The sequence below is a fragment of the Hyperoodon ampullatus genome (assembly GCF_949752795.1).
Source record: "Hyperoodon ampullatus genome assembly, chromosome: 2".
NCBI lineage: Eukaryota > Metazoa > Chordata > Mammalia > Artiodactyla > Ziphiidae > Hyperoodon > Hyperoodon ampullatus.
This window is the reverse complement of record NC_136915.1, coordinates 87,336,967-87,356,180: the sequence shown is the minus strand read 5'-3', so window position 1 is coordinate 87,356,180 and position 19,214 is coordinate 87,336,967. Positions and strand designations below refer to the sequence as shown.

Below are 19,214 nucleotides of genomic sequence, written 5' to 3'. Positions count from 1 at the left end.
GCTATTGTAAATAGAGCTGCAAGAAACATTTTGGTACATGACTCTTTCTGAATTACGGTTTTCTCAGGGTATATGCCCAGTAGTGGGATTGCTGGGTTGTATGGTATTTCTATTTTTAGTTTTTTAAGGAATCTCCATACTGTTCTCCATAGTGGCTTTATCAATTTACATTCCCACCAACAGTACAAGAAGGTTCCCTTTTCTCCACACTCTCTCTGGAGCACCATTTTAGGCATCAATTAGTGCAATCTTATCATGGTACAAATAAAAGGAAAACAGCCGTACTGGAGTAAAGTGACTTGCCTAAGATAAAAAAAGACAGAAACTAATTTGATTCATCTTTGTATCCTCATGCATAGCATAGGACCTCAGCAAAGAATAAGTGTTTGAGCAATATGTTTTGAACTAAATATTTTAAATCTTATTTTTCTAAATCTAAAGTCAGAGAAGTTTTCATTATGAAAGGCTGGCTGCATCTTGAAAGTTGGAAGGGAAGACACCCCTGAATGGCAATGTCAGTTTACTTCATGCTTTATATTATAGTCATCTTCCATTGGCAAGGGTCACTAGAAATGAGTAGTGGCTATTTCTTCTGCATAAGTAGAACACACATAGACACACAAAACGAGACCAGATAATTAATTACTTGAGAAAGTAGAAGTAGAAGTTTTGTTTGCTTGTTTGTTTTTTTGTTTGTTTAATCAACCTACATTTATTGAGCATCCACTGTGTATCAAGCACTGCTTTAGGCAATTGGAATACAGCAGTGAACACATCAGATAGAAATTCTTGCCCTCATGGAGCTCATACCTAGTAAGGAAAGACACTCAACCAAACAAATAAATTGTCACATAAATGTATGTTGAACAGTGGTTAATGCAATGGAGAAAATAGTTAAAATAGTAGTAAGCAAAGCGTGAATTTGGGGAGAGGGTGTGGTGGAAGAGGAGACAGGAGTTGCCATTTTATTTATTTATTTATTTATTTTTTTGCGGTACACGGGCCTCTCACTGCTGTGGCCTCTTCCGTTGCGGAGCAAAGGCTCCGGACGTGCAGGCTCAGCGGCCATGGCTCACGGGCCGAGCCGCTCCGTGGCATGTGGGATCTTCCCGGACCGGGGCATGAACCCGTGTCCCCTGCATCGGCAGGCGGACTCTCAACCACTGCGCCACCAGGGAAGCCCAATTCTGCTGTATTTTAAATGGGCTCTCTATTTTACTTCCTAGCACCCCTTGGCTTCCCCCCTATTTATTTGCCAAAATGGTAACTGATTTAACTTTGATAATGCCTGTTTCTATGTATTTTAGCTATTCAGAAGGTCAACTATTTTGATAATGCTACTTTATTATTTTTAATGATAAAATAACAGAACCAGATTGCCTGGTCTGTTAGTCAAAAATTTCTTCAACTGTTACTAAAACTCTGAAATAACACATCTTAGTGTGAAAAAATGTACCTTTTAATTGAATCCTTCTGGTACCACACAGCATGCCCCATAATAGATCATTCATGTGGCATGATCTATAGGTCTCCCCTCAGATATTTTTAATATCAAATAATCATGTTAAAGCTACATCCGTAGATACTTTCATCATCTAACTATGGCTAGCTAAACATGCATTTTCCTACCAGTAGCTAACGTTTTCTAGTTTTTTAGTTATGAGAGATATGACCATGGCACTATTTTTAGAAAATAAACTTTATAAGCTGGCAAATTTAATTTTACTTAGTAAGGGTGATGCTTATAGCAGCTCTTCAATATTTGTCACCTGCACATCATTTCAGTTGACTTTCTCCATGGAAGGTAATCAAAGACCTGTTAGCATGGTTGGAGATATGAAGGTACCTGCAAACAAACACATACACACAATTGTCCCCAGGAACACAAAGTTAATTAATGGTAGTTAATGACTCCCTTGGTACTAAGATATTAAGTATGCCTTTAATAATTTATGATGATGTGGGAATGACATTCCAAGGATCTGTATGTGTTTACATTTTGAAAAGCCTGAAATTTCAGTGTAGTATGAGAGGTAGAATGGAACAGTCAAAAAGGAATTAACTAAAAGTTGAAGTACTTGGTTCTAGGTTATATATTCTAGTCTGATGTGCCCATCTGTAAAATCAGTGTTATAACGATGCTTCTCAGAGTTTCTTCTCTTTCCCCAAGTTCTGTATTTTGAACATTTAGAGAAAGATCTGTGAATGATATGGAATCTGGACAGGAAGACTTTCTCTCTTCATGGAATGAGAGCAACTCTGTACTGAAAATATTAGCAATATCTATAAATATTACACTTGAAACGAGTTGCAATTAATGTTTCCTCAGTTGGTGAGGTAAACTCTGCTGCACTCAAGACATGGATATCAAAGAAGCTGACAGGTGTGGTTGTCAGAATTCTGCACTACATGTGATAATTCAGATGGTGAGTGGAAAAAAAAGGACTGTAAATAGGCCAGGAGCCAACAAATCCTGTGGGCATTCAAGATTATATATTCTAAAAGCTTAATTATTTTCAAAAAACCCAAGGGGGTGGCTGCATTGTGTTGACTTAGGAATATCTGTAGAGCTAAAAACTATGTACCTTTTTTTACCAACTTTCCAATGTATATATATATATACTATATATATGAAAAATATATATATACACATATATACACACAGATCCATTAACAGTGAACATTTTAAACTGGTATCAAGTCACTATCAAACCTTATTAAATAATGATATTTTGTTATTACTCTATTAAACTTTATGTTGCTATTACTCTATTAACTTTTATGTGAAATTTAGAAGTGCCTCTCCCATTAATAATATTCATCTCAGCTTTCCAATATCTTCTTTTCTTTTATATAAATAGAAAATGTTAAAAATTAATTTGTATAATTTTTTAAACACATGTTCGACATGCACACAATTTAAAAGATACAAATAAATGAAAACCATGCATGGATTAATGCAAAAACCAAAATAAAATTGTCATTCTTTTTAGAGTGATTTTTTTTTTCTCTTAAGAGGTGAGCTCATCCTTCAAGGTCTGCTCTAAATGTCATTTTCTCTTTGAAGGCTTCCTTAATCCCATTCTAATTAGCCTCTCCCTCCTGTGAGACCTTATAGCTCTTTATGCTTCTTATATTAGAGCACTTACCGCATAGGGTAGTTATTACTTTATACTCATCCCACAAATTAAAGTGCAGTCTCCTTCAAATGGATTGGCTCATTCAACTTGGGTCTGACTGAAAGTATAGAATAGTGCTTGATCCAAGACAACAGATCAATGAAGCACGTTGAATAAAATATTTTAGGGACATTGAAAACCTTATAGGAAGACTTTAAATGAATATGAAATATTCAAAATATATAATTTATATTTATATATATACATATACCTCAAAATTACTTCCGATAGCTTTTAAATAAGTAGTTATTTTTAATTATTTATATTTTAATTTAAATTTTTTTAATGTATTATATTATAATATCAACCTAGTATTAAAAGTAGATTGAAAAATGTTAATTGTTCCTGGGCTTCAGTCTCTTAAAAAATAGCTGAGAATTTTTTTTTTAAAAAAAGGAAAAAAAGAAATTCAACCAATCAATGTATAAAACCAAAGGAAAAATGAATAAAAAGTTGTAGAATCAGAGAGGATTAGCGGGTTGCATAAAACAGAGGATCCTGATTTGTACAGAATTTATATGAAGAGGCATTTCAAGATGGAAGAAGATACTGCAAAGGCACCAAAGTTATGCAGAAGGTAATTTTGTGAGATACTCCAACAATAGCCAGGAATGCTTGACTGTAGCAAAATATAAGATGAGGAACAATAAGAGCTAGTCAGATTTAAGAAAATGTTGTCAATCATAAATGAGTAACGTTTAAAAATACCCTCTTCTTGTTAGAAAAGATGTATTTTATGATACCTGTGCAAAGGCATTTTAAGCCTATAAATTATGTGTGCATTGCATTTCTGGTTTTTGCAGCTCAATCATGACACAAAATAGTTAAGGAGCAACTATATCAAATGTGTAGTACAACTCTCATGTGAAGAAATGTTTTCTTCTGTTCAAGATTCTTCAATTTTAAAAGCTTAAAATTAAAAGAAGCCAAATGCTTGTAACACCATAGGAGGTACTAAAAGAAGGAAACTCAACTTGCGGTTTCAGCAAACTTTTTCACCCAAGAAAATAATAATTGCAGAATTAGCTTGTAGATTCCAGAGAGTGGTAAGCATATCAAAATTGCTCTGCATTCCACCACAGACTGTGAGTCTGTATAAACAAAGAGTACAAAATACATTAGGAAGTATTTAGTAAATTAAAGATGAGATCAAGAGTGGATCGTCAGAGTTTACTGACTCTTTATCTTCCTTCGTCTCCTTGGTAACCAAAATAACCAGAAGATTGGATTGTGAAATCAAACTCACATGAATTAGAGATATAACTTGCATCGAGCTTTATAAATAATTTGAAGGATATAAGTAAACATGAAGTGTGGGGTAAACAAGAAGAGGTGCAAGACTGCTAGTACAGTTCTCCAGGTCCCATCCTGCTGCATCAGGATGTGCTTTTATCCAGAATAATGTAGGGTCTCTAAGTAACATTTGTAGCTCCATCACTTACACAAAAAGAAGCTGTTTTAACTATAAAACATCTCCAGTTTATACTCAGATAGTTACATAGGTTATTTGACTCTTTAGAGAGAGCCTTGCTGTATAAATCCATATTTCCCTGGTTTTGTTTACCATAGCAATCCTAGACTAGCAGGTATATCTTGCCAAAAGCTTTACACAGATAAGGGCTCTCCCACTTGCAAATGCTGGTTGATAGTTTGTTTTCCATTAGCATGTTTACAAGGGGATTTAACCAGGTCACTTTCCTTTATTTCTTGAGATTAACTCTCTTACCATCCTACATCTTCCCTCACCAAAGGAAGATAATCTATTCCATACCAGAATTTCTCAGTAACTAATTCCTACTCATCCTTCAAGATTAGTTTATGCTGTATCTTTTCCAGGCTGACCTTTCTTGACCTGCACAACTGCTGTGTAAAATGCCCTTTTATCTGTCATTAGAACAGAAGGTGTTTATATGTTATCACACAATATAATTGCAGATTTGTCTGCCTCTATGAGATTTTTTTTGTGTGTGTGTGTGGTACACGGGCCTCTCGCTGTTGCGGCCTCTCCCGCTGCGGAGCACAGGCTCCGGATGCGCAGGCTCAGCGGCCATGGCTCATGGGCCCAGCCGCTGCGCGGCATGTGGGATCTTCCCGGACCGGGGCACGAACCCGTGTCCCCTGCATCGGCAGGCGGACTTTCAACCACTGTGCCACCAGGGAAGCCCCTATGAGATTTTTGAAAGTAGGGATTATTTTATTAACTGCAGCACCTACACCACTTTTGTACATAATAAGTACTTAATAAATGTATGGTAAATTTATAAATTAATTGGACTCATTATGTAGTATAAATAAATTTAACAGCGATGAAATAAAAGATAATATTGTCCAGGATTATCACTGGCCAAAGCAGACTACCAGACAATTTTGATTTGAAATACCATCTCTGAGGTCCTCATGTTCATACAGAATTGATAACTTGTTAAATGTCTAGCTATTAGAGGATAATCTTTACAAAGAATATAGTTTCTTCATATCGTTTCTCAAACTTTGGCAACTAGAGTTTAATGTATGCTAGTTTTGAATTCTGCTAATTATGGTTTATAACCTATGCTTACTTTGCCTATATGCAATCTAAAAATGAGTTGACATCATGCTTTTAATTATAGTAAATTAAGTTGTTTCATAATTTCCACAGTATGATGCCTGTAATATTAATCAGACCAAATCATCACATTACATAAAGTTAATCATTAAAATGATGATCATTATTGCATGTTATAGCACTCTATTTTTATTTCACTCTGCATCAACCACATATTTTCCCTGAATATGGTGGTAAAAATCAAAGCCAAAAAGTGTTTTTTTTTTTCACTTTCCTCATACAGTATGAAAAGAAAGTAACAATTTGATTTATTGAACCTCAAAAATGGAACCTTATAGATGCTTTTGTCTTTTATTCCCTTGTGTAATTATTGGTGGAGAAAAAGACAAGAGATATTTATTTGTATGTTTGCTTGATGTACCAGTTGTTCCTCATGAGAACAGGCTCCATCAAACAAGTAAATAAATATGTGTGCCGTGAACAGAAGTGTCCATATACCAAACTCTGAGCTGCTGATTATTAATGATCATTAACAAACATTAGGTATTAAAAGCCACTAACACTGACATCTGTAAACTACTTAGCACAGAAGACTGATTAATTTGAACAATAAAATATTAAGACCCACTGCATGAGGTTAGACCACTGGTCACTTTGGTCCATCACTTTCATATGGCAGTGTAACTGACAACTGAGGAGAAGTACCATTTGCTTTCTGATTTCAAACTCACAACATAGGATGCTCTGGTCAGGTAGCATGTCTTTTGCATGCTCTGTGTTCCTTTCTTTGGGATGGATGTTTAGTAGCTGTTGACTCCACATACTACTAATTGGTTTCCCTTTTGTTAGCTTGAATGTCCTCTGGGTTTTCATATTAGTCATTCATTTTGCTAAACAAAATGTTATTCAATGTCTACTGTGTGCCAGTTATTTTGATAGATATTGATACGGCTGAAATTCACTTGATAACCTTCCATGTGGCATATCAGCTGGAGTATATCCTGATTTGCCAGGCATCTGTCTGAATGTTCATTTGTTTGTGCTCATCATTTGTTAAATATTTGAATGTCACTCCTGGACACTGGGGATAGAAAGTTAGTAAGATATTCTTTCTGTACTTAAAGAGTTTTTTTGAAGTTTACTGTCTAACAAATAAATGTATTTAAATTCTATTTTAATTTTCCACCTTTATATCTTGAGATAATGTTTTATGTTTCTACTATTTGCTTTATGAAGTAGTACTTCTTTGTTCTAAACTTATCCTTCCTCTGGATTCAAGGAGTCTCCATTAACTAATTTACAATATTGGGTTCATAAGTCCATCATTTGGTTCCTGTATTTCATGATTATATAGTACCTCTAAACTTACTTAGACTAGGAAGCTTGGATTTCCTTTTCCCACTGAAGGCAGCCTTTATCCAGCCAACTCCTTACCTTTAATTTGCCTTTGGTTAGATCCTTTCCTGTTCTAATTCACCTTGTTTTGAGGGTCAACAACTGGAACCATACAAAGTCTCATTATTTCAAATATACCACAATTTCTGCCTTTGAATAAAACTGAATACCACAGGATTTTGTTCTAGCCCTATCAGGATTTTAGCTAAGCTTTGCCATCTCTTAATATACCTTTGGTTTCTCTGATCCTCAGTTTCTCTTCTGTAGGAAGGAAATAATACTTCTTCCCACAAAGTGTTGGTTGTGAGGCCAGCAAGCAGCAGAGTGCCTGAGGTCGGTTGATAAATCTGTAAATCATGATGATATCCAGGGTGTTATTGGCCTTTTGAGCCATAACAGGGAGAAAAACTTGGTTTGAAGAAATACTTTAAAAATAACTAATATATAGGTGTCATATCTCCTGGTTGAAAATTAAAATGAGTTATGTATAAAGCACTTAAAGGGTAGCTGCTATATAAGTATTATTATTATTTTTGTCTTGTCAGACAGATTTCTTAAACAGTGAAAGTAAATTCCTCTGTTGTCCACAAATAATGCAAAGGATATTTCACTTAACATATGGCTTCACTTACTTTCAATTCTCATTTTCCTAATATTCCCCTATTGACTAAGATATATCTTATTATCTCAGTTCTTTTTTCAATATAATATCAATACTTTCCAAATAATTGCATATGTTCATCATGTCTTTCTATCTTTCCTTTAAAAGTTTTTTCCTCTCTTTTATGTAAAATGAAAAATCTAGGTACCTAATAGTAAAATAGCAGGAAGGAGTGTGATTTGTGTCTGCTGCCCAATAGTCTAATCTTAAATGTTTGAGAAAGTAAATAACATTGCAGGTTTCAAAAGCAGAATTTTAGAATAGTCTCTTTGGGGGCCAATGTATATACCTGCTGACTTCCGTGCACTGTCAGATAGCTGGCATGAATACTAAATATTTGGTATCAACCCTGGCATATATGGAAAATTATGATATGAGCTAAGGATACATTAACATATGGTTTCTTCATGTTCATAACTCTACGTAGGTTTTAGACTATAGGTTTTAGTCAAAAGCCATGGTAAGAGTACTACTAAAGCATGTTCAAGCATAAATCATTGGTAACCTTATTTTAAATTCTTAAATTTTTGATTTGTTTGCAGTGTTCAATTTTTGTTTCTAAATTAAATGCCAAACATGGCAAAAAGTATGTGAGATTATCTACATATAATAATATATACTGTCTAAGTATTCATAGTTAAGAAGAGTAGAATGGGACAAAGCAGACCCTATATCAGCCTGAGACATGCTCCCAATATGTGTACAGCCAAGTTCAGGGTTTTATTTCTGCCCTCCACAGAGAGGAGTACTATTATAAATACACATCATGTATTAATTTATTCAAACCATAAACATTTGGCATTGTTATCCAGTCAAGTTTGGCATTATCATTAAAATTTAGCATCACTTGACATCTTTGAAACACAATAACTGGTTTATATTGAGCTATAAGGCACTGCATTACGCAAATGGGACAAAAGTGATACAGAAAACATATCATGGTATGTTTTATTTATTTTGTAATTGAGGTATTTAAGGAATATTTTGCTTTCCAGACATCACACATTTTTATTTTGTAGAAAATTAAAGAGTAGTCCAAGTTTCTTGGGCCTGTCCTTTTTTTACCTTTGTTTTTGGGCTACCTTTGTATTGGAGTCATAATCCTATTGCTAAGTGGTACTAAATAGATTGAAGAATGATTTGGGGGGGCTTCCCTGGTGGCGCAGTGGTTGAGAGTCTGCCTGCCGATGCAGGAGACACAGCTTCGTGCCCCGGTCCGGGAGGATCCCACATGCCGCGGAGCAGCTGGGCCCATGAGCCATGGCCGCTGGGTCTGCGCGTCCGGAGCCTGTGCTCCGCAATGGGAGAGGTCACAATAGTGAGAGGCCTGCATACCGCAAAAAAAAAAAAGGAATGATTTGGGGAAAAAGTGAATTCAGAAAATGACAACTACAAATAAATTGCATTTATTTTCACCTTCTACATGTTAAGTTCTGCTTTAGGTGTTTTACATTTCTGAATTGCCTTAAAAAACACCACATACCAATTAGTTAGGTATTGTTATCCCCTTTTTATATATAAGGAACTTGAAGGTCAAAGAAATTCAGCAACTTTCCCAAATAAGCAGTGGAAGTGGTTTTCAAAACTGATTCAGTTCCACTTACTTCTATTTTCCTTGTAAACCATGAGCAGTTTGAGATCCACTGTTCTGTATACTTAACGCCCACACTACCCACTTATGTAGTACTTTTGCTATTGCTAACCTCTTAATTTTATAATGCAAAGTAAAATATTGTGTGATAATATCTTAGGTAGTCCAATTTTTAAGCCATTAAAACCAGTATTCAAAAAATATCCTAAATAAGATGTAGACTGAAATAGCTTCATGCCAATATTTGGTAATATATTGCATTTCTCAAATTAAAAAAAAATTATCATCCCTTGAAGGAGTCATTTTAGATTTTTTTTCTAATTACCCCCACACTGTTATTTTAATATACTAGATATTCTGTATATCTGTTTATAAGCTATGGCTCTATGCTTTATGTTTTCTAAGAATTTTTCTTCCCCAAGAATCAATTTTGCTCCCTTTTGGGCACTATTAGTCTCATGGAGAATACATGGTATAGATCTATTAAGTTCAGAGACAGCTATAATCTAAAATGACAGTAGTTCACAAAATGTTACTTCTGGACCAGCAGCAAAGCATCACCTAGGAATTTGTTAGAAATGCACATCCTCAGGACTCATCCAGTCCTATAGAACTAGGAACCTTGGGGATGGGCCTATGCAGTGTTTTAACAAGCCCTCTAAGGTGATTCTGATGCACTTTAAAGTTTGGAACCACTAGTTATGGATAGAGTGCTGAGATATGGGTCCATGGCTTCAGAACATTGAGCAAGTTACTCTATGTCTCAGTTTTTTCATCTTGATGTAGCTCAGATAATTCCTGGTTTGAAGCCTTACACACACAACTTTCTCAGCCTCACTTGTCAACAGAGAATCTACCTGTCTTCCATGGGGTAGGGAAAGAATAAGACTCAACACCCTCTCAACCTCTTTAGTGGGATGTTTTTACATCTTTTGAAAAAGACTATTCAACATACTGGTTAGGATCACATTAACAAATACCTGTATTTCCTCCAAAACATAAGTGGAATAAATAAATATCAACATTCTGTCTTAATAGAAATCCCTTTATGGGCACGAAAACAAACAAAAACTAGGTTGTCTAATTTTATGGCACAATAAATTATGTGAGATATGTGGAATAACTGGGAATTCGTCAAGAGGAGCATGCTTGTGTCCTGAAATTTTCATGCATATTTTTATACGAAAAGTAAAAATAAATCTTATTTATTTCTTGGTTCTACAGAATTCCTCTAATCTATTTTCCTACCTAACATTCTAATCACTTACTTCCAGAGACTGGCTCACCCACTTTATTGACTTTTTTCCAGTTTAGATATATACAGTCTGGTAATAATAGTAAGAATTTATTTTCATACAATGCAGGATTAAAAAGAGAACTTAACCTACAGAAATGAAAGCGTAAGGAGACCAGGCTACTATAGTGAGAAACCTCACACATCACCAACCGTAGGACATGCACAACCTAAAATTTGAGAAGTATCTTGTGATGCCATGATCTATAAAATTCCACATGACAACTTCAGTCTAAGACTCTCCTGAGTCAGTGGTTTATAAAATGTGAATAGCTGATAACTGAATCTCAGCTTTGGTGAAAGAAAAAACTTCATGTTTATTTAAACATTATAAGCTTCAGCATGTATAATTGAATTAAAAATCAAATATTAAATAAAGAAGAAACATTTTCAAGTTTTTCTCTATTGTTTCATTTTAGATGGAGCTTGCGAAGGAAGAAAAATGTGAATTTTTGCCTTTCCTGTCCCCACGGAAGGTTATAGTAAAAGGTGGGAGAATTGTTGCTGTTCAGTTTGTTCGGACAGAGCAAGATGAAACTGGAAAATGGAATGAAGATGAAGATCAGATAGTCCATCTGAAAGCCGATGTGGTCATCAGTGCCTTTGGCTCAGTTCTGAGTGATCCTAAAGGTAGAGTGCTCGGGAGCTGAAATGTTTTATGCAATTGTCTGTTATTTTACTGCCATAATGGTTTCCAGCTTTCAGGGAATTGTTTTTCACTTGAACATTCATTTCCTTCTTCTAGTATGGAATGCAAGAAATCTTGATTTATAAGATGTAGAAATGGTATTTAATGTTTATAGAGAATTATTTTTAAAGTAGTGGGAATTGAAAAGAACATTAATCTTCCTTTTAAGCTTATAATCAAAATACATGTTCTACTTTGTAATAATTTTTGCCTTGTTTCCTCTATAAGAATAGCTTTTTCTTCAATTAGACCTAGAGTAAGAAAATGTGACAGTTAAGTTGTAAGAGCCAGTCTTCAATGATTCAAGAAAATTAGGATCTAATGAATAGTCAAAAATAGAATTCATGTTGACTACTATCTTCATGCCAAATCATCACTAGAACATCAAAATTATCAAATTAGGAAGTTTGAACTCCTGTCATTTTATTTAAATGGCATAAATGGACATGCTAAGAAAGAACAAAATGCTTAAAAAAAAGATAATGAGAAAAGGAAATGTTTTATATAGCATTCCAAATGAATAATAAGTCAATCAACTAAGACTATTTTGTGTTGTTTTCCCCACACACAGTGTTTTTGTGGGCCATTGTATATAAAGCTTAGGTACCTCCCCATGCCTTCATTTTGCAAATCTTTTACCTTTTACTACACGCTGTCAAAATGACAATTAACTATTTTATTAACTAAAAGGAAAATAAAAGAAAGACGTTTCTCTAGGTCAGAGATTCATTAAGAAAAACAGTAACCAAAAAAAAAAAAAATCTAAACCTGACGATTCCTATAACTTCCTATTATATCCATGCTAAAATTACATTTTGTGTCTGAAATAGAAAGAGATATATGCTTGCAAATGTTCATATTTCTGCAACAGATAAGTGAAAATTTTAACCACTCATCAAGATATTTTATCTGCAGGACATCAAACATCTTGGTATTTGGAAACATCCAGATGTTTAATGTCATCAAGATAAATGTTTTTGAATAGCTGGATGATGGCCTGAATTTGTCACTTTTCATCTAGATGTTTATGTGATATGTAGACATAGTCAGAGTGTGGTTTGTTATTTGTTGATGAGTTCAGCAAGGAAAAAAAGAACAACATATAAATTGCATTCTATTATCTAAAAAAATCATACTGTTCTTACTGCTCTGCATATGACCAAAAATTGAGTAAAAAGTTGAATCATATTTAACTTGCAATTCTGTTGATTATTTGCCTATCAAAAAATAATTTATTTTACCATCTAAATTTATGTTCCACAACTGACAACTCTAATATTAAGAAAAATATATCTTTTCCTAAGCAAACTTAAAGTAGATGTGACTTAGAAGATCATAGAAAACAGCTTTCCAAAGCTTATGTTCCTGTGTGTGTGAAAGATTTAACTTAGTATTTAAAATATGAAGTAGAAGAAAAGAGAATTTGATTTATTTGTGCTTATTTGACAAAGTCATTTAAGAATTTATTTGTGTATTTTATTCCAAAATTTACTTGTGTTTGTTTCTTCCAGTGCTCTACATGTGTTACCCCTTATACATTAGAGAAATCAAGGAAAAATGGTTCTTCACTTTCCTTTCTTCCCCCCTCCTGCTGACTTGAAACACAAACTGCTTGGGAAATTTTTCCTCAAATAGAATTACTTGCTTTACGAGGGCCCTTCAATATTGACATTAATAAGAGCTACTTTCAAGTTAGAAGGGAGCTGGAAGAGTTGGAATGTTAAATAGCATTCATGCCTCTACTGCTTTCTAAATATATTCAATATTGTTTTTTGAATGGAAAGCATTTAAAAAAAGTAGAGAGAATCATTATTTGTTAGAAGTTGATCAAGAAGATCTTATCTAAATGGTATTTAAAATCTTAAAATAATAATTTCAAAGAAAACTTTCATGTGCACATGTATCAGGTATAGTGAAAATCAGTTTATAGGAAGCAATTTGTCCATTTGGGTAAGAAGGGAAGATATTCATGTCTCCCTCTTCTACCCTGAATTTTATCCCATCTTGATACCCATGTGATGTGATTTATGTGTGGTACCTTTGTGATTATTACATATGTGGTATGATATATTTTAATATATTTACTTATAATCTCTTTCCTTAAACATCAACCTGCTTTTCTGCCCTTCTTCTTCCATCCTTCCCCACCTCACTTTGCACAGGCTCCAGTGAACTTCATGCCAAACTCAGTGACATCTTTTCAGTCCATATTCTATTTTCTGCATTTGACAGTGTTAAATATTTCTTTCTGTGTGAAAAACTCTCTTCCGAGCCACTTAACCTTTCTGAGCCTCAGCTTTCTTCCTCTATAAAAAAACAATGATAATAATATATACTCTTCCTACCTCTCAGGACTGTTGTCAGAATTAAAATGAAATAATGGGAAAGTGCTTTGGAAATGAAGCTGTAACACATTATTAGTGTTTATGACACTCCATTTTCTTTTTTTAAAAAAAATTATGTACTTTATTTATTTATTTTTTGGCTGTGTTGGGTCTTTGTTGCTTCAAGTGGTCTTTCTCTAGTTGTGGTGAGTGGGGGCTACTCTTCATTGCGGTGCTCGGTCTTCTCATTGCAGTGGCTTCTCTTGTTGCGGAGCACAGGCTCTAGGTGCACGGGCTTCAGTAGTTGCAGCACACGGGCTCGGTGGTTGTGGCTCGCAGGCTTAATTGCTCCACAGCATGTGGGATCTTCGCGGAACAGGGCTCCGAACCCGTGTCCCCTGCATTGGCAGGCAGATTCTTAACCACTGTGCCACCAGGGAAGTCCAACACTCCATTTTCTTGCTCTTTCTTTTAACTATTCCTTTCCTACTGTCACTGACTGCTTTTCTTCCTCTAGCTTTCCAAAGTTCAGACTTTGCCTATTTCTCTTCTTAATATATTTATTCCTTCACTGAACTGATTCATTCATTCATTCATTTATTCATACACACATTAATTCCTGTAAGAAATATTTAATGAACAACTTCTATGTGCCAAGTAATAGCTAGATTACAGTAGGCACTATTGCACTTCTGTGTAAAATGACTCTGCAATCTCTTTCTCCACTCTCTGTGTCTCAGAAGACATTTCATCGTATATTTATGCTCATGCATGTAACAATGATTTAGTGAGTTTCTAGAGAATGCCAGATACCAAATTGTATTCTGGAGAGTACAAAGATGAATGATGCACTCCTTATACTTAAAAACCTCACAAACTGGTGTTGGAGGCAGACCTGCAAACAAATAGTTGTTTTATCAAGTTAAGAATACATTTAGAGAGATAGGCCCAGAGTAAGGAAGGATCACCTCATCAGGTTTCCTTAAGGCAGATTTCTTCTCAAGTTCGCTATCATACCATAGTTCTCCTGTCACTGAAGTCCAAAAATGGTGTCCCAGATTCAGATATCTAATTCCAGTTTTACTTTTCATTAAATTCAACAATTTTACCCTTCACAATAGGATGAAGCGCCTACCCCTTAGTACTTGAGAACTTCAGGAAATGATTTTATGTATACTACGTGCCTGACTTTACATTTCACTGTTCCCTGTTGAACTGTTCCTCCCAGTATCTAATATAGGGTGGATTCCAAAGCGGTTAATTTAGAAAGTCCTTGGTGAATGCATTATGTAAATATATGCTGAAGAATTCAAGGAATGAAATAAACTTGACAGAGTACATAAAGTACAGTGATAATTTATACTCTCAGCATTGTCTGATTACAATAATATTTTAAACGAAAATAGTAGTGAAATGAAATTGTAGTGTCTCAATTATATCAATAATAGGTATTTTTAAAGGTAAACTAAGTTGGGAATTTGCAGAAAATTAAATTTTTAATCTCATTTTTTTCTGATATACTGCATCACTTTTGCAAGTCCCTTAATTTGTGTGTTTCGCAAAGGAAAATATAAAATAACTTTATTTAGTATTGAGCACCCCATATATCTGTAAAAAATATTTCATGTCAGAAAAATAGTAAGTGCCTCAATAGCTTAAAGAAAAGATAAGTACATCAAATTTATAAAACAAATTTGTATAATATCCTTGGATTACAGTTGCTAATTATTTCATTGTTCCTAAGGCTTGTAACAATTACAAGTAATCATCATTATTTTATTTAATGCTATTTTATTTCTCTTTTTTTTGGATTGTAGTAGTAAGCGGGAAATAAGAACAAAAGACTCTGTATTCCACATCCCTGTGCATGGAATATATGTGTGCTTATTATGAGCACAATTTAATTGAATCCTTCATTAACTACAGTCCAAATTCTGAAGGCAGTGTGGTGTCCAATTTCTAATTTGATTGGTGTGATAAAGTCTTAGTCTTATTTAATATCTTTCCTATGAAAAACTGAGAATGGTTCCACATTTTCAAAATTCTCATCCATTTTCTCTAAGTATGTAAGATTCCAAATCACCTCAAATTTGGATTTTAGTATTGAAGACTGATATTAAAGGCTGTCAGTAAATTAAGCACAAGCTACCTTTAACTGGCATTTCTACTCCACAAATATTGCCCTTCACTGGAAATTTAAAATCATTTATTTATTTATTTTAAAAGTATGTATTTCATAATATAGGAAGTCTCCTCTTCTATTTAACACCAATGGCAGTGTTTATGGAATTGAATTTTCCCTCTTTTTGTTCGTTTGGACAATGTCAAGTTTAAGAGACTTTTTCCTTATTTTATTCCCTTCTCTTTCTGCTTTGAACCAAACTGCCAGTTGTGAAAGCGTGCATATCTTCACTGTTGGTTTCGAATTGATAAGGAGAATGCATTACCATTTTCACTGACCTCACAGTTTCATTTTTCCAATGGAGGTGATAACAGTCGCCTTGTCCTCACATTCCTAGGAGATCTAGTTGACACAGTTTTATGTGTCTTTGACTATGCTTTCAGACAGCTGAAGGAAGGCACTTTAGCCTGTGCCATGACCTCTGTGCCTCTTTCATACACTACACCACGTCATCCTCTCATTCTTTTGAAGTGTCCACTTTGAAAAGAGCTATGTGTTTTCATCTTCCAGAACCTATTATAATTTATCTTCCAGTTAGATTGTAAACCCCCAAAAGGCATAGATTGTACCTTTATAGTGAGTTGTAGTCCCAATAGTGGCCAACATATTATTGTACCCATAATAGATGCACAATATGTATTTGTGCATTTGACTTGACTTGATTCATGTTAAGATATTAATTTTATTACACCTAGTTGTTATTTTTTCCTGTTGTGGGGTCAGTTTGGTTTACTTTTCTTAGAAAGCACAAATGTTAGACAAGTAGTTCTATTTTTCTATTGCTATTGATTTTTTCCCCTGTTTTGGCATAAATTCTTGCATTCTTTATAATCCAATAAATAGGACACTAATTAGAGTCCCTCTGGTAGAGCAGCTTAGAGCAGGGGCTCTGGAGCCAGGCTACCCAGCTGGAAATCTGGCTCCCTTAGTCTCTTCATACTTCGTGGTCTTGTGGTCTTGATCTTTTAAGAGGGAAGATTATAGCATCTACCTTCTAGAGTTATTTTAAGAATAAATAAATTAACAATATATGTAAAGCACTTAGTGAGCCTCTCTTACATTTTGGATATTTTGCTTGTGTAACAAAATCATATTTTAATAATTAAATTGAGTTATATTACACCCTTATGACATTATGAATGTTGTCTAGGAATAAAAGCATTTGAAAATTAGGACTTCATTTGGGGCCCTGCAGGCTTCGTCCACATGTCTTTATAAAATAAGTCAAGCAGATGCTCTTATAATTTATGATTTTTTAAATGAGGAGATGTTTCCTATATTTGTTTTTTTTTGTTTGTTTGTTTGTTTGTTTTTTGTGGTACGTGGGCCTCTCACTGTTGTGGTCTCTCCCATTGCAGAGCACAGGCTCCGGACGCGCAGGCTCAGTGGCCATGGCTCACGGGCCCAGCTGCTCCGCGGCATGTGGGATCTTCCCGGACCGGGGCACGAACCCGTATCCCCTGCATTGGCAGGCGGACTCTCAACCACTGCGCCACCAGGGAAGCCCTGGTTATTTTTATTTACAGAAAAAAGATTACACAGCTTGTAACTGTATCATATGTTTTAAAAATGTTTTATTATCAATTCTGATGATTTTCATACCACTGAGAGGAATTTTCTTTCAACTAATTTTTAGTAGTTAGAAAACTCCATTTTGTGTTTTCATAAATCAAGTATATAAGGAGCAGAGGATATTTTTAATATCTTTGTTTTTTCCTCTTAAACATGGTAAAACTGGGCCAAATTTTTGGTTTGTTTGCTCACTTTTATCTTAAAATGGAAAGAGAAGCACTTTAGAGGATACTAAGTTTCAGCTCTTAAGCATTTGAAAATTGTGGTATGAGATAATTAAGATTAAAAACCTTTGTTTTTGGAAGGAAAGATAGGATGAATGGTGTGTAAAACTGACTCAGGATAATGCTGCACAGCACTGATCAGGAGAGCAAATCACAAGGTGACTGAATTCTCCAGGCATAGCAGGGAGTGCATGGCTTTTCTTCTAGGAAAGGAGTTTATACACTTCACCCAGTGCCTACATTTTCTTCCTGCTCATCTTACTAGAGACAAGGAAACACGAAACCCAGTTCTTTCTGAAGATTTAAGGAAACCCTCAGAAAGCAACTTCCTTCATAGCATTAGTTGCAATTAGTTCCATAAGGGAATGAGATTTTTTTTGGGGGGGGGGGGTTGGGGGGGAGGGGGACGGTGGTGGAGAGGCTTTAAAATTGCTTACCAGTTCCCTCAGAAAATTATTTCAAAACCTCATGGGGTAAATAGAAGGTTCTGCCAGTACTAGCTTCAAGTGTAGTTTGATTCACTTGCCTCCCACCCTGAGAAAACATGCAGGCCATGGGTTAGTTTGCCTTGTTCTGGTCTAAGCCAGAGCTAGAATTTCTAGGTAGGCAGGAAATGGTGTGCATGAGACTGTGACAATGCAGATATTCAGAAATTTTTCAAATGGGCCCATTTTTTCCTCAATTATTTTAGGTGTTTGGAAAAACCTAGAAAAGATGTTTTAAACTGAGCACTAGATGAGTCAAGTGCCCAATAATAATAGTTACCTGTGCTTGAAAAGACATGGCATCAGTATGTTTGATATTTTTTTCCTTATTAAAATGTTACTTATATGCTACTTCTCTCATGGAAGTGGGAACACTGAGGCATTTTAATAACCCCCTTTTTTTTAACCAATATGTTTCATTTTTCAAACAATAAAGTATGTCCTTCAGAAGCCACTCATGGCACTTAGGATTCAGCAAACTTTTCTTTGAACAATTGCCCACTCTTTGTGGCCTTCAGCTTTCATCATTCCTCTTCTGCCTTACCAAAAATAAAGAGGAAGGTGAAGGAATGGAGTACCAAGTTGAAAATGTGTCATAATTGGTCAGATTATCCCTGTTGCATGCATTTTTATAAACAGAACTGTTTACAGTATAGTTTCAAAGAACAGGTTAAGGAATACTGCACTTTATTGATAGATCGGAGAACTTTTTAACTAATGGCACAAATGTTAGAGGAAGGGCCTCACTACTGATTAATACAACTAAGAATGGATGAGAAAGAACTGAAAAATAAAGTTGTCAGTCCAATGTAACTTATGGATATGTTACAATACAGTAACTTGCTTTGAAGTTTTCCTTACATACATTTCCAAACGTGCTGGAAGGGATTTAAGAGATAATGTATTCTAGACTCCTAATTTCACAGATTTACTTGTTGAGCTAATGACTTCTGATGGCCTGCTATTCCAGGCCCTGGGCTGTATTCTGGGGATAAAGTGTGGAAAAGGTGAATGCAAACTTTGTCTCCAGGAATGCAGTTTAATCAATTGTTCTGGGAGAAGGTTAGAGTCCTA

At 34.9% G+C, this 19,214-nt stretch overlaps 1 protein-coding gene across 1 annotated transcript in view; it reads left to right on the top strand.

Moving 5' to 3' along the window:
* DPYD (dihydropyrimidine dehydrogenase) overlaps positions 1 to 19,214 on the top strand; it is a gene marked incomplete at both ends in the record, with an annotated part of 823,320 nt that overhangs the window by 353,717 nt on the left and 450,389 nt on the right. Inside the window, one exon of the mRNA XM_079721437.1 lies at positions 11,085 to 11,295. Coding sequence (XP_079577563.1) covers positions 11,085 to 11,295 — 211 coding nt within the window. The remainder of the gene's footprint in view (positions 1 to 11,084; positions 11,296 to 19,214) is intronic.